This window comes from Xenopus tropicalis, chromosome 6, assembly GCF_000004195.4.
Source record: "Xenopus tropicalis strain Nigerian chromosome 6, UCB_Xtro_10.0, whole genome shotgun sequence".
Classification (NCBI taxonomy): domain Eukaryota; kingdom Metazoa; phylum Chordata; class Amphibia; order Anura; family Pipidae; genus Xenopus; species Xenopus tropicalis.
In genome coordinates, this window is record NC_030682.2 from 85,471,613 (window position 1) to 85,486,283 (window position 14,671).

At 42.1% G+C, this 14,671-nt stretch overlaps 1 protein-coding gene across 2 annotated transcripts in view; it reads left to right on the plus strand.

Moving 5' to 3' along the window:
- Positions 1-2,789: 2,789 nt before the first annotated feature.
- zcchc2 (zinc finger, CCHC domain containing 2) overlaps positions 2,790-14,671 on the plus strand; it is a 37,285-nt gene continuing 25,403 nt past the window's right edge. Inside the window, exons 1-3 of one of the 2 annotated variants that reach the window (XM_012964871.3) lie at positions 2,790-3,712; positions 12,776-12,881; positions 13,188-13,264. In XM_012964871.3, coding sequence (XP_012820325.1) covers positions 3,074-3,712; positions 12,776-12,881; positions 13,188-13,264 — 822 coding nt within the window. In that variant the 5' untranslated portion in view covers positions 2,790-3,073. 2 annotated transcript variants of the gene reach the window in all.

Below are 14,671 nucleotides of genomic sequence, written 5' to 3' on the forward strand. Positions count from 1 at the left end.
TTTCTATAGTTTTTCTTGGAGATGGTGCCAAGAAAAACTATAGAAGCCAAAATGGTGACAAGGGAGATGGCACTCATTGTTGGACTGGGCCAGAGGAACATTGTAAATAAACCCTTGTGGCCCCCGTGACCCAGTTCCACTTCCAGGGCATCCATTGGGGGCATAGGCTGATTTTCAATAAGGCTAGGGGAGGCTAAGCCTCCCCAAAGCTGCTTGGCACCTTAAAAAAAAAAACAAAAAAAAACAAAAACCTAACTTATTTCTAAACTGTTCTGCAAATATTCTCCTGTTCCTGCAAGTTCCGGTTCTGCTGTAATCAGCTGTGCTCTGATTGGATTTTTGTTCTTGTGGATTCTGCATATAGAGCACAACTTTCTTGACAGACAGTAAAATTGACCACTCAAGGCACAGATGCAGACAGGGCTCAGGAGATATTACAAACTGAGGGCAGTGCAGAAATGAAGACTGAAAAAAAGAATCTGCAGACTGTAAACTTTACCTAAGAACCAATTCTGAAGTTTTGCTGCAGATTTCATCCCACTCTACAGGTACTATACAGTTCTAAAGCCTGAATCACTAGCTGAAATTAAATTGTTTTTTGTCACCTGACATCTATAATATACCCTTATCACTTATTCTAACAGATGGATAGTAAGTTAACTCTTTCCCCTTTTTTTTTTTACTTTTGTCATTTTGTTCATTTTTAGTTAATTACAGTGGAGCCAATGTTGTGGCACCCCCAAGTGACTTTAATCGCTTACCTTGTACTGGTGCCCCTGTTAAGAGAGAACAGCACCAACCCAGGGTAGCAGCGACCGCTTCCTTCTTCCGTGTTGGTGCGCTTTCATATGCGCATTAGAGTGAAAAGCTGAACTTTAAGAACAGTCGGCTTTTCACTCTACTGCGCATGCGCTGGCCCTGGGATTTCGCCGCAGAAGAAACGCGGAAGAAGGAAGCACTCGCTACAGGTACCCCGGGCTGGTGCAGTTTTCTCCTAATAGGGGGAACCAGCCCGGGGTAGAAGGTAAGCGATTTAAGTCACTTGGGGGTGCCTAACATTTTGGCACCCCCAAGTGACTTAGCCTTTCCTTCTCCTTTAAATGACACCGAATGCTTACTGGGCATGCATGCCTGAAATTCACTTGGGAATGGGTGAACGGAGTAGAGCATTCAAAATTGGGTAACTACTGAAAGGAGGTGAGTTGACAGCTCTGTTAGCCGCCCACCCCCCCCAAGTCCCTGTAAAGCTGCATGGGGGTCCAGCTAATCAAGTAAGTGCAGCACTGCAGAGCCACCCTTGCAATGTACATATTGTTTTGTAAATCACAAAAGATCTGGGTCACCATTACTCATAGACCCTAATACTAAACCATGGTACTATACCAAAATTTCATGACTTCTGCATGTGCAAGTGAAGGTAAGGGAATGCTCATTGCCAATATTTAAAGTGATTATACTGGCACAGATATGGTTAATATGCTGATTATCCATTTCTTGTAGTAATTATACTGGCATATCTTGGGTTAATATGCAGATTATCCATTTTTTGTGGTAAATATATAGACACATCTGGGGTTAAAATGCCCATTATCTATTTTATTTGGTGTATATACTAAATCATCTGGGGTTAATATGCTGGTTATTCATTTTCTGTAGTAATTATACTGGCACATCTGGGGTATGTCTTGATAAAATGAATGTGGTATTTAGGAACGTGTGCATGGAGCTAAACATTTTTGCATTGCTGCATACAGCAGATTTTCATAATTTGTACTCTGTACTCTGGGCAACTTTATGGGCTTTGTCAATAAATTGATTTTGTATAGATACAGCACCTACTTATTGTATAAAGGCTTAGTCTAGAAAAACAGGTTGTCTTTGCTTGATGACTTTTGCCCCCTCTGAAAGGTTTTCGGTGGAAGTCCATGGCTGCCTCACAGCATTTGCACCTTATTCAGACACATGGGACATTTTACCCTCCACAAGTTACTTTTCTACAAGTCTCTTATGCTTGTGCTATGGTTCAGGGTCAGACTGGGTTGGATGAGGCCCATGGACCTGCAGCCCCTAGGGGGCCCCCACACCCCCTCTGGGGCCTCAGCTGTCTGTCCGCTCACCCACCGCCAAGGCCCCCCCGCCCCCACATTGAGGGCAGAAGTAGAGTTTGCCAGTCCTTTTCTATGCTCTGCCCTGATGGCTCTGGTATTTGAAACAATGTAACACAAGGCAGCAGATTGAAAGACCTGACTTGCTGGAGGAGACTGGCCTTTGCAACATTGGTTAAAAAGTAACAACCGGGCGTTCAGCAAATGCTGCTTTCAAAAGCAATTACTTTTACAAATCTTCTGCCTACCCCTAGTTCCGGCCGTTTTAAGGTTGTCATGCCCTTTAACTATGGAGGATTTAGGCCCTACAGGGGCTGGGATTCTTTGGTGGTATGGAGGGCTCCAGTGGAGACATTGATAGAGAAGCAGTTGGGTATATCTTTGACAAAAAAACAATTATTTGCAAAGTTTAGTTCCCCCTAGGATGATTATGCAGTAGTAACTTCCACTGTTTTGTACTTGAAAAAAACAACTGCAAGCCCACAGCCTGCATTATGATTGCTATTCAGGTGACTAATAACGGGTAATATGTGTAGTTTTCATTAGCAGCTCATAATCTACTAATTAACAGTCAGCAAATTGCTAACTCTCTCCAAGCAGGCCCCGGCCTCTTCTGCAGGAGGAAAATGGAATTCGCGCCGGCTCATTCTACGTCACGTGGGGATCCCGGGTCAGCCAATCAGATCGCCAGGACTGCCAGCAGCTTTCCGTCTGACGCTTGGATAGTGCGTACGTTTGGGGGTGGAGGGCAGACGGGAGAAGCCAGGGAAAGAGAAGGAGCGTAGTGGAAGTCGGCCCCTGATCCACCCTGTGTGCACGCCCAGGTTTCCCTGTGCCCGGATTGACAGCGAACCCCCGGGACTGAAAGGGACCGCCCGGGAAATGACAGAGCAGCCCAGCGCCTGACACGCCTCGCTGTGAGCTTCGGTGCTACCTTGGTGGATGCTGCCCGGCTGAATCGTCCGATAATGCTGAAAATGAAGCTTCCCCTAAAGAAGAGCAAACACAAGGCGTCTGATGAAGAGGAGGAGGATGAGGAAGAACGGGCAGCCATGTGCGATACTCCCCACGACTGGGCAGCGCCTGGCGACTCTTTGCATCGGGAGACCGTGTACCGTTGGTTCGTGAAGTCTTTGGGCCCGGCCAACCGGCTGGAATTCGCCTACGGGCTCCTGGACCTATGTAATCCACTGGAGTTGCGATTCCTCGGCTCTTGCCTGGAGGACCTGGCCAGAAGGGACTGTCATTACCTGCGGGAGTGTGAGAATAAGGCTAATGGGCTGGCCGGGGAGCCGCTACTGGGGGACTTGGGCGAGCCCATCTCCCGCGCTAAGCTCATCATATATCTGGCACTGCTCAACTCGGGCAGCCGGGAGGTGGCCAGTCGGCTCTATCGCCTGTTGTTGCCCGAAGTGGGAATCGAGAGGGTACTGGGAGGCAGGGACCGGGAGGAGGACAGCGCGGAGGCGGCAACGGCCCGTGAGGAGCTGCTACTTCTATTCACTATGGCCTCTCTGCATCCCGCCTTCACTTTCCACCAGCGGGTCACCCTTCGGGAGCGCCTGGACCGGCTCCGGGAGGCCATGGGCAGAAAAAGTCGGCCTGAGGTAATGGGGCTTCTGGGTGCTTGGTTCCTGCCCATTTTCGCTTTTCTACTGTCCGTGCTGAACTGTTATCTCACAATTCATCAGCCGTGTAGGCTTTCTCTGCATCCTGGGAATTGCACATGTACAGCGCTCCCATTAGTGTCAGACGTGTCATTGCTGGGGAGCTCAGGGCTTGTATAACTCACACAGTGCTTCCCATTCAACCCATTCCTAGTCATCTCACTGCAGCTTTCACCATCTCAGTCCAACAAGTACATCTCCAGGGATTCTGCCTTCTGTAGGACTGAAAGGCAGCAGTAGGCAAAGAGATATGTAAAAATGGGTAATGCAAACAAACTAGGTCACAGGAGAGGGCACGAATGGAATCTTACACTTATCCAGTAGGTTTATGCCAGAAATTAGCAGTTACCTAATATGGAACCCAAATGGGACTGATTAAAATAATAGCAAATAAATAAATGCAACTGGCTCAAGGCTTATGGAAAAGTTGTCACCATACCATCATCAAGTTCAGTTACCAGTGTGAATGTGCTGATTTCCACTCATATGCAAGGGCCAGAGGTCAACCCCCCTGGTAGAAAATAGGCTTCCTTTGCCTGTGTGTACTCTCATTAGTTAAGTAGAGCCATAGTCTCCCACAGCACTTTACAGTTAACTGATATTGTATTAATATATTAAAGACAGTAGAAGATGTATGTAGTGATAGGTTGCTTTAAACACTAATTTATCTTTTCATCAGTGTGATATTTTTAAAGTTATTATAATTGTACCCTTCAAAATAATATTGTTGGTTGGAAATGTTGCCATTGTCTTAAGCTGGCCATACATGTACCGATAAAATCGGTTTGATGCAATTTTTGAACCATGTGTGGGCTCCAAATTATCATCCTGCTCATTCTGGCACCATGGTGATTGGTAGTTTAGTCGATCTGCCACTTTAGAAAATTTCGGCCGGCTAACGAAAAAATCTGCGCATGTATTGAGTATCGGACGATATGCTTGGGGGACCTACAATGGAAGTCATTTTCATACGACTGGTGTCTGCCAACTATTACATGCTCAGAACATGTTAAACATACAACTGATATCTGAAAGTTCAGTGGAAGAAGACTAAAATCTGAATGTGTATGGCTACCTTTTAGATGCTGCACAATACCCATATAACCTGTATACTGGCCACCTGTTCTAATGCCCATGCTTTATGAGCAGATTAACATTAAAGGAGACCTATATCATATAAAAATTAAGAATGAACCAGTGGATTATACTCCTAAATATAGAAGGATTGTGCTTAAAGTGGTGTTTCAGACGGATTTATTGAGAAATTCCACCAAAACCCCAGTAGTCCCGCCCAGCTGTTCAACTTTCTGCTGGCTGAATTCTCTGGATGTGCAGGGGAGCCAGTGACTCTCTGTACAGACACTGTAGGATAGGAACCAATCAGCAGCTAGGCAGACCTGATAGGGAACTGAATCCTGTCTTTGCTTGTGTGAATGCAAGGCTGTGATTAGCTATACCCATCCTACTGTGCTTCTGGCGTGGAATGCCCACCCTTCATTTGAAACATAGACAGAGAACTGATAGGATCTATAGGGATCTCCAATAAAGGGGCTATTTTTACAGATTGGCTTAAGGCCAAAGTGAAACCAGCACCGTATATTGTTCATAGTTGCCTACAAAATTAGTTTGGCAGCTCTGCCTGATGTGGCCACCCTTGTGCTTGGCCAATGCGCGACCGACAAGATCCTGACTTGCAAACTGTTGGGACCGACGTGCCAGTGTGGTGCTTGTACAATGGTATTTTCAAACCTGCCTAATAGACATCTGAAACTGTAATTATATAGTGATGTGTTCACTTATGATATGCAGTTGGCCGAATATTTCTCATACTTGATGAGCAGATATTAAAATTATGTCTTCCATTGAAGACTATGGACACATGCCCTCCATGTTCCCTCCTTATTGTCCCATCTGTTTTTCTCTGCAGTAATTACTCTTTGTAAGTGTGGCACCCATACTTCCTGTCTCTATTTGTTTGATTAGTGGTGCTTCAATATTCTGCCCCTTTGGTTTCTTTTGATTTGGTGTAGGATGCACTTCCCAATGGTAAGAGTAGGTGCTACAGACAGGGTAGATTCGGCAGGGTGATTTTGGCAGTTTTGGCTGTAAAAGGGAGATGGGTGCATGCTGTGGGTTGCAATGTGGAGAAAGACACACAGATTAGTGTGTAGTATTGACATAGGAGGCTGGTTATAAGTATATAATATACAGTTTTGGCATAGGAAAAAGGCAAACAGTAAATTATATAGTGAATAATGTACCCCCCTGTAAAATATAAGGCTATAATAAGTCACTGAGGTGTTCCATGACCATATTAAAGCACAATGCAGAAAGCGGATCTTCAAGCTCAGTCGGAACTCTTAAGAACTAAACTTCATGGAAGTTTTGTTGGATGGTGTGGGATTGACAGATTGCGGTTTACAAGCTGCATGGATTAATAAAAAAATTCAACTACATGGAAGATTTACCATCAGAAACGACATGCGGTCAGAAGGGAACACTGCATGTTGAGTTGCATCCATAAAAATCTGATGGTGTCTGACTAATATTTTAATTATGTTGGGTTAAAAAACCCAACATACTGTTCTTCGACTTCAGCTTATTCTTCCGCTTTTTCCTATTTTTATTATTATTATTCTTAGCGCCCCCCATTTTCTAAACGCTACTTCTCCTACAGTTTTAGGGGTACAACACCCAAACTCAATTCGCTCAATAGCGGAGCAGGTTGCTTGTGCTTTTCTACGTGATCTCGCCCCCCCCCCCCATCTTTTTGTGGGGCCGCTCCAAAGACCCCACCCCAAACTTGAGTAACATAATCATGGGGTCACCCCGAATGAAACAGCGACATTTATTGGATAACCCAAAGTGGGAGGAGCCACCAACAGCCAATCAAATTTCACCCATTGACGTGAATGTGGAAATTATAACTGCTGCCAATCTTACAGCTTTGATTCTACTGTACACTCCCCAAACTTGAATCGCTTAGTCCATGGGGTCAGCCTGAATGAAAATATGATTGTTGGATGCCCAAAATTGGGTGGAGCTGTGAACAGCCAATCAGATTTTACCTATTGACTTGGCAGGAATTCAACCTGCTGCCATTCCCACAGTAATAATTTGCGGTAACTGGTAACTGCGGTTCAAGATTAGACAAAGTGGGTGGAGCCACAAGCAGCCAATCAGATTTTACCTATTGATTTTCAATGGGGAAATTCAACCTACTGCCATTCTCAGAGTATTAACACCAGGGTCACTAGGGGACTGCAATTTTAGGTTTTAAAAAGTGGGTGGAGCCACCAACAGCCAATCGGACTTTATTGAATTTTTTTTGTTTAAATTTAAAATGCTTCCTTTCTCACACTATTTATGTCAGGGTTCCCAAACTTTGCACAGTCAGTCACTGGCTGACTACATATTCAGGGCTAGAAAAAGTGGGCGGAGCCACCAACAGCCATTCCATTTCCACCCATTAAATTTCATTGGTTTATATTTAAACTGATGCCATTAGTATTAATTCCAGGGTTGTTAAAACTTTTCACTGGGTATTTGCTGTTCAAAGTTAGAAAAAAGTGGGTGGAGCCACCAACAGCCAATCAGATTTCACCCATTAACTTGTATGGGGAAATTGAAACTGCTGCCAATCTTACAGCTTTGAGGCTGCACTCCCCAAACTTGAATCATTTACTTTCAATGGTGAAGTGTAAAATGCTGTCAATCCCACAAATTTTATGCCTGAGTCCCCAAACTTTGCAAAGTTGGTCACTGGGGGACTGCAGTTCAAAAATAGTAAAAGTGGATTAGGCCACTAACAGCCAATCAGAAACCAATTTGATTGGTTTACATTTGAAATGCTGTCATTCTCACACTATTTATGCCAGGGTGCCCACTGTTTGTCACTGGGTGACCCAAGGTTAGAAAAAGGGGGCACACCCACCAATCACAATTTACCTATTGACTTTTATTGGTTTAAATTTAAACTGCTGCCGTTATAACTATTAATCCTTGGGTCCCTAAACTTTGCAGAGTTAGTCACTGGGTAACTGCAGTTCCAGGTTAGAAAAAATACACAGCATTGTAATCTCACAGAGCGAATACAAACCAACATACGCCAGGCTACGCGATCATACATGTTTTTCTGCCGAAACGCCTACAATTTCCATTCCATAGATCAGTGCTGTCCATCTTCTGTGGTGCAGAGGGCTGGAATTGCTCTAGCATACATAGTAAAGGGCTGATAGTTTTGACCACTCCCCTTTTTTAAACTGCACCCACTTCAAACCACAGCCATGTTATCACAGTGGTTGTAGCCAGGGCTGTGGAGTCGGTAGATAAATACTCCGACTCCTCAGTCTCTGATACTTCCGACTCCACGACTCCGACTGCTCTGTTTTTAATATGCTAATGTATTTTATACATTCATACAGTCAATGAAAAGCATGCTTCATGGTCACTCAACGTGTTCGTTTATGCACTGTGTGCATTGGGCTTTATTCTTATAGCAGAGAAGTAATTAATTATGACTGTTTGTGAATTGGGACATTTAAACTTGCTTTATTTTATTTTTTTTTATTCCCATTTAAATTTAGTAGGAGTCGGTTCATTTTTTTCCGACTCCAGGTACCCAAAATTGCCTCCGACTCCACAGCCCTGGTTGTAGCGCAGCATAGGTCAGGCAGTACATACAATGCTGGCAGTGCTCCTACAGTCTTAGGGGTGAACAATGTGGGTGCTTACAGTGTGTGCCTGAGGTGTAAACAATGCAGTGGGTGAAGCAACTTTTTAAAAAGTCTCAGCGACTTTCCAGCCATAGGTTTCTATACAAGTCGCTGCAAAAATTGCCGCATGTGTCTTTGCCGTAAAAGGTCTTACGTGCGTGCTCCACTCTCCTCTTAGCCGAACCTCCTCTTAAAACTTTTCAATATTTTGAAAAGTAAGCAAATGCTTACGTCAGACAGTCTTTCCCTTAGATTTTTATAGAAAACATTGACAGACAGGGGCATTTTGTCCATCAGTGTTTGATGAAAGCATCGGTCAAAATGCCCAGTCTGACAGCCTAAAAATTATTTCAATGGCATTAAAGACTGATGCCGGAAGAGCAGAATGAAGGACTCTGTAATTATAGGAGATTCTGTACTAGATTACATATGCTCACAGTATGAGCCCTCCTGTAGCTTAATATGATTAACCAAGCAAACAGTGTGCCCTGGCAGGCATGATTTTTATAACTAGATAACCTTTATATGTGCTTCAGGCTTCTTGTTTTTCCTTCTGGCTGTGTGCTGAAGGCCATTCAGATTTTGGTTTACTTTATTACATCTGTTAACTAACAAATAATAATGGATAATTATATAAATATACAGGTATCAAACCCCTTATCTGGAAACCCATTATCCAGAAAGTTTCAAATTACGGAAAAGCCATCTCCCATAGACTCAATTTTAATCAAATACTTCACATTTTTAAAAAGGGTTTCCTTTTTCCCTGTAATAATAAAACAGTACCTTGTATTTGATCCCAACTAAGATATTATTAATCCTTATTGAAGCCAAAACAATTCTATTAGATTTTAATAGACTTAAGGTAGGAGGTCTGAATTACGGAAAGACCCCTTATCCGGAAAACCCCAGGTCCCGAACATTCTGGATAACTGGTCCCATACCTGCACCATTATTCCTTAAGTTACATTGAGAAAAACCTTCTCCATGCAAGTCATTTTGATCGTATCTTGAATTTGGTATTCAGATAATATAGATGTAAATTGAGAATAAACTCTTCCAAGATATTGATTATCTTGAAGTTAAATGAGAAGGAAAGGTATTTTGGCATTTTATTGCTAACAGCTTAGCCACAATAGTGCAAGTTAGAATGCTATATTTATTTTGCAGAAAGCTTTACCATACCTGAGAAAACAGCCCTAGAACTCCCCTCTGTTTAAGATAGCAGCTGCCATTTTAGCTTGGTCTCAGAAACTTCCATGCTGCAGCTCTAGCTGCTGATAGTTCAGTTTACACAGCACAATTGGGAGGGAAAGTGAGAGATGATGGGAGCGGAAAAGAGGAGAGGAGCAAACTGATTAGACTCGTGCCATACCCTGAGGATTTTTCTGAGAGAAGGAAATCTGATGCCGAAAAACGTGTACACTAAAGCGAATTCTGTGGGGTTTTTTTTTGATAGAGGATAGGCAGCTTTCTTTGAATGCTTATGGCTGTATTTACAGACCTTTTTGATAAAGCTAACTTAGTTTTTACCTCTCCTTCTGATTTAAGCTGGGAGCTGTACATGTTTTAGATCTGCTTTCGTTAAGTTTCTTATGATGGCCATACATGGGCAGATTTCAGGGTCCTTCAGACCAATTCAGCAGCTTATCTGCCCCCTGATGGTCCTACCCGACCGATATCTGACCTAAAATTGTCCAGATTGGAATAGTTTGTTTTTCAGGGACCACATTGGCTCTTGGATGCGGTCCTCGGTCAGATGGTGCTTATGCCTGCTGTTGTAATTCAGTTGTTTGGCCCTACGGCCAAATGACCAAAATAGCCCAATAATTGTACACCTTTTAGGCGGACATATTGCAACCTCGGCAAACAAGCGAATCTTACCATGCATGGTCACACATGACCACACTTTCCGAATGTTAGGACATCTTTTTCAGATTGGGGGCTATTTTGACAGAATGTCCTGCTTTCCTGTCGAATGGCTAATGATTGTATATGTTTGAAAATTTCACCTTTGAGCATATGTTACAGCAGCAGATGAAGTGGCAAAGTCACAGCTCCTTTATACTTCCAGTTTTAAATATTTGATCATATGGAGTTGTTGCAGCAGTGTTCCAAGGTAGTGTAATACCTCCATTGTTCCTCATTAATTTGAATGATGAACACCTGGCATTGAAGATGTGTTTGTGTCAAGCAATTGTGGAAGTCAGCATTATGACACTTGCACCTGCAGTAGCAATAGGTATTACTAACAAGCATTTTTTTCCCTTGCCAGTATTTTTTTTTTATTAATTGTCAGAATTGCTGTGTGCCATTGCCCTAAATCCTTACTGTAAGGCCAATGTGCCTATCATTGTCTATGATCGCTCAAGGTGCCGCACGTTAAAGGCAAGATTTTTGTTTGAAAATGCAGATTTGAGTATTTTCAGGCTGAAATGCCCATGTCTTTGCTGGTGACAGGTTCTTCCATTTGCCTTAAGCAAGCTTCTGGCATTTTTCACCTGACACGGAGGCGCCCATTTGTTTTTGTCCAGCCTGTTATATATGCTTACGTGGCATCCTTTTGAAGAGCACTGGTGGAGAATATGCTTTATGTGCTGTTTATTGCTTCAACCACCAGTGACACCAAGTATCTTTGCATTGATATCATTTGTATAGATGCCCTGCAAAGTGAGTTAGTTGTACGCGATAGATCTCTGCTATTGTGGGCGACTTACTGCTCCGAAATGCCTTTCCACCGGCAACAATAGGAGTTGCTGGTGGAAACGCCTTCGCATTGCTTCAGTTTTCAGAAGACACATAAAGTTTCCTCTTGCAGACAACTTTATGCAACTTTGGAAAACCGATATGCAATATGTAAGTCTTTACCCTAGTGATTCGTATTGTTGCCAGTGGAAAGCCATTTTGGAGAGATTATTCGCCCACAGTAGCAGAGCTCTATCGCTGACTACTAAATCTCTCCATCAGCCAAAAAGATATTTTCTCCGTTGACTTCTTAGGGCTCTGGGACTCGGGGAGATTAGTCGCCCACGACTAATCTCCCCGAACTACCATCCCACCAGCGAAAATGTAAGTTGCCAGTGGGATGGCACACGCTGCGCAGGCGATTTCAGCAAATCGCCGAAAATGCCTCGTATTTAGTAGTTCGGGGAGATTAGTTGCCCGTGACGAGAGATTTGTTGCGGGCGACTAATCTCCTCTGTGCCAGAGCCCTTAAGGTCACTTCATAACCAGAGAGATTCTGCAGCAGAATGTAGACAAAAAAATGTAGAATTTAGTCAGTGCAAAGGCCTGGAATTCAGGATGTTCTTACCTCAAAAATATGAAGGAAAAAAAGGGCCTTCTGATGCTGAATTAGTTCTAAAAACCTTAGACAAAACCTACAGGATTGGGGGCCACTGTTTAAACTCACCATTGCAATGAGATCTATGAGACACTACTGTCCTGCTTCTCTCAGTGGGGGTCCCAGATTTATTAGACCAGTTAACAACCACTTCGTTTTTATACCAACAGCAAGCATTACATGTGGATTATGTTGGCTCTTAAAAAATGTGTTAATAATACCCTTCTCATGTAGGTTTTGTGAATGCTTGCAGTTTGTTCTGTCTATTCCTAGATGTTTAGCCAGCTTGTTGCTAAGATCATGTTTAAATACAGCTGTACCCTTATTAAACTAGGGGCACTTGTTCCTATGTCTGAATATAATGATTGGGGACAGCATGAAGTTAAAAGTTTGAAAACCCATTGATCTTTTGAATTTATATTTGTGTCCCTTCTTGTTAAGATGACTAGTGTAGATGTAGTGACTTATTTCAGTGGTGACTGGTCTGGTGACTGTTGCAGTTAAGGGTGAAAGGACACGCAGCAGGTTGTCTGGAGATGACCAGAGGGAATAATTTTAGAGGGAATATTTAATACTGTGCCAGAAGAGGATGCATATGTGAGAAAATTAGCGATGCACCGAATCGAGGATTTGGTTCGAGATACGTCCTTTTTCAGCAGGATTTTAATTTTTTTTTAACCCTTCCATATCCTAATTTACACATGCAAATTAGGATTCCAGTTTGGTATTCGGCCAAATCTTACAAAGGATTTGGGGCTCAGCCGAATAGTGGATTGGGTGCATCCCTAGAGAAAATTGAGGTGCTAAGGAAGCGAGGAGTTATATTGGGGCAACTACTTCAAGATTTTTCCTTTACTTTGCTTTTGAACTGTTCTCTATGTGATTTCCATAAGAACAAGTAAAAACTGCTTTTGTGTGTGTTTTTTTTTTCCTTCCTTCCTTTAGGGCAGCGTCAATGAATATTTGCCAAATAGTGAGGACCATGTGTCATCAAATGACTCTGTCTGCCACAATGGGATCAGCACAGTATCTCACAAATTGCAGAATGAAGGTATGTGTTTAGGTAACACGACAGAATGAAAGGAGAATGAAAGTTCAACAAAGAATTAGTCTAGACACCATATGTTTTGGGCTTTTGTACCAGTGCTAGACCACTGCAGCCCTTTTGCAGTAAATATCTGTGCCTCCAGTGGTACTGAATAACACACCATCTTTTCTGCTGATTCAAAGCATGTGGTTTGGGCTGCTGTTAGTTTAGGCACTTACAATATATGGTATAAATATAATATATATATATATAATTTTTTTTTTTAAGTACAGTACTAAAAGCAGTTTAAAACCTTTGTCTCTTCTCTAGCTGTACATATTGAGAAAATTGCCTTTAAAGGTGCACAGAGAAAAAGGGCTGACAAAAATCTGGAGTACACATTTAAGGTAAGGTTTTTAATATGATCGGCCTATAATGGTTGGTACACAGTTTGACATAACTTATACAATTAAGCATCAAAGTGTTAAGATGGTCATTTGTGGTAAGATCCACTTGCTTGACAAAATTGTTGACTGGATCTTGCCAGGTTTGTCCATCCTGATCCTTATAATTGGCCCTGGGCAAATGACTGGACTACACTGGGGGCCTGTAGCTACCTTTAGCTAATTTTAAGGTGCCCATGTGCTGGCAGACTTGCCAGATACTCAACCAATAAGCCTGGGGAACAAAATGGTTCTTGTTTGTCAATATTTGTTCATGAACTTCATTTGTTCATGTAATGCCCAATGGTCTTGAGAAAGATCATAATTGTAGCATGTATGGCCACCGTTATTAATGCTTTTATCCTCTTAGAAACTGGGGTCTTTTGCATGTCAACATTCTTTATCTGGTTTAAACTTTTGTTGTTTTCTTTAACATTAGAATAATACAGTGTTTGTACAGTTGAAGGCAAAATATTGGGGCACCCCCTGGCTTAATGACATATTTTGTGAAAGAAATACTGACACTAGAAATAAAGCCTTTTTTTTTTTTTTTTGTCTTTATTATCATTTTCAGATTTTAGGGGTAAGGGGGTACAGAAAGGAAGAAAGGAGGGGTAAGGGAGGAGGGAACAATCAAAAAAATATAACATTAGTAAATGGTGTAGCAGTTCTACTAGTGCTTTATTATACATCAAACCAACGATCATATCAGACATAGTGTGTCAGGTTAATAGACATGTCTTGGAAATAAAACCTTTTTTGCATCTGTCATAACTATTATATATATGTCATGCTATTTATATTTGTGCCATAAAATTATTTGTCTGATGCTATTACATTACCTATCTGATCCCCCATTTTCCTCTAAGGGGGCTGCCATATTTGTGCAGCAGGAGTCCATTAGCATTAGAAGCTATAACTGACAGGCTGAGAAGGGACAGTCGGGTTGGCAGAACAGTCAGGTTTAGAAATTTCAATTAATAATTGCTTACAAAAGCAGTCCTATCCGCTAAAACGATCAACATTTCCTATAGGTAACTTTTTATGTAGATTCGTATTTTCAAAAGTATTCTTTTTTTTGTGTCAGCTTCACTTTAATTTGGTAAGTAAAAAGTAGAGAAGACCATTACAGGAAACAGTATAAAAAAACAAAAAAACATATTGCTAGTTTTAATGCACAGTTACAATTATACTAACATAGAAAATGATAAATGTGCAAAAGTTTGGGCACCCTATAACCAGTTACAACTGGGAAATTTAAAATGCAATGTTTGAAATCTGATTGGCAGTTGGTGGATCCACCCAGTTTGCCTAATCTTAACCTTAGCCTGGCTTTTGGTGGCTTTGTCCACTTTTGCAAACCTAAAACTG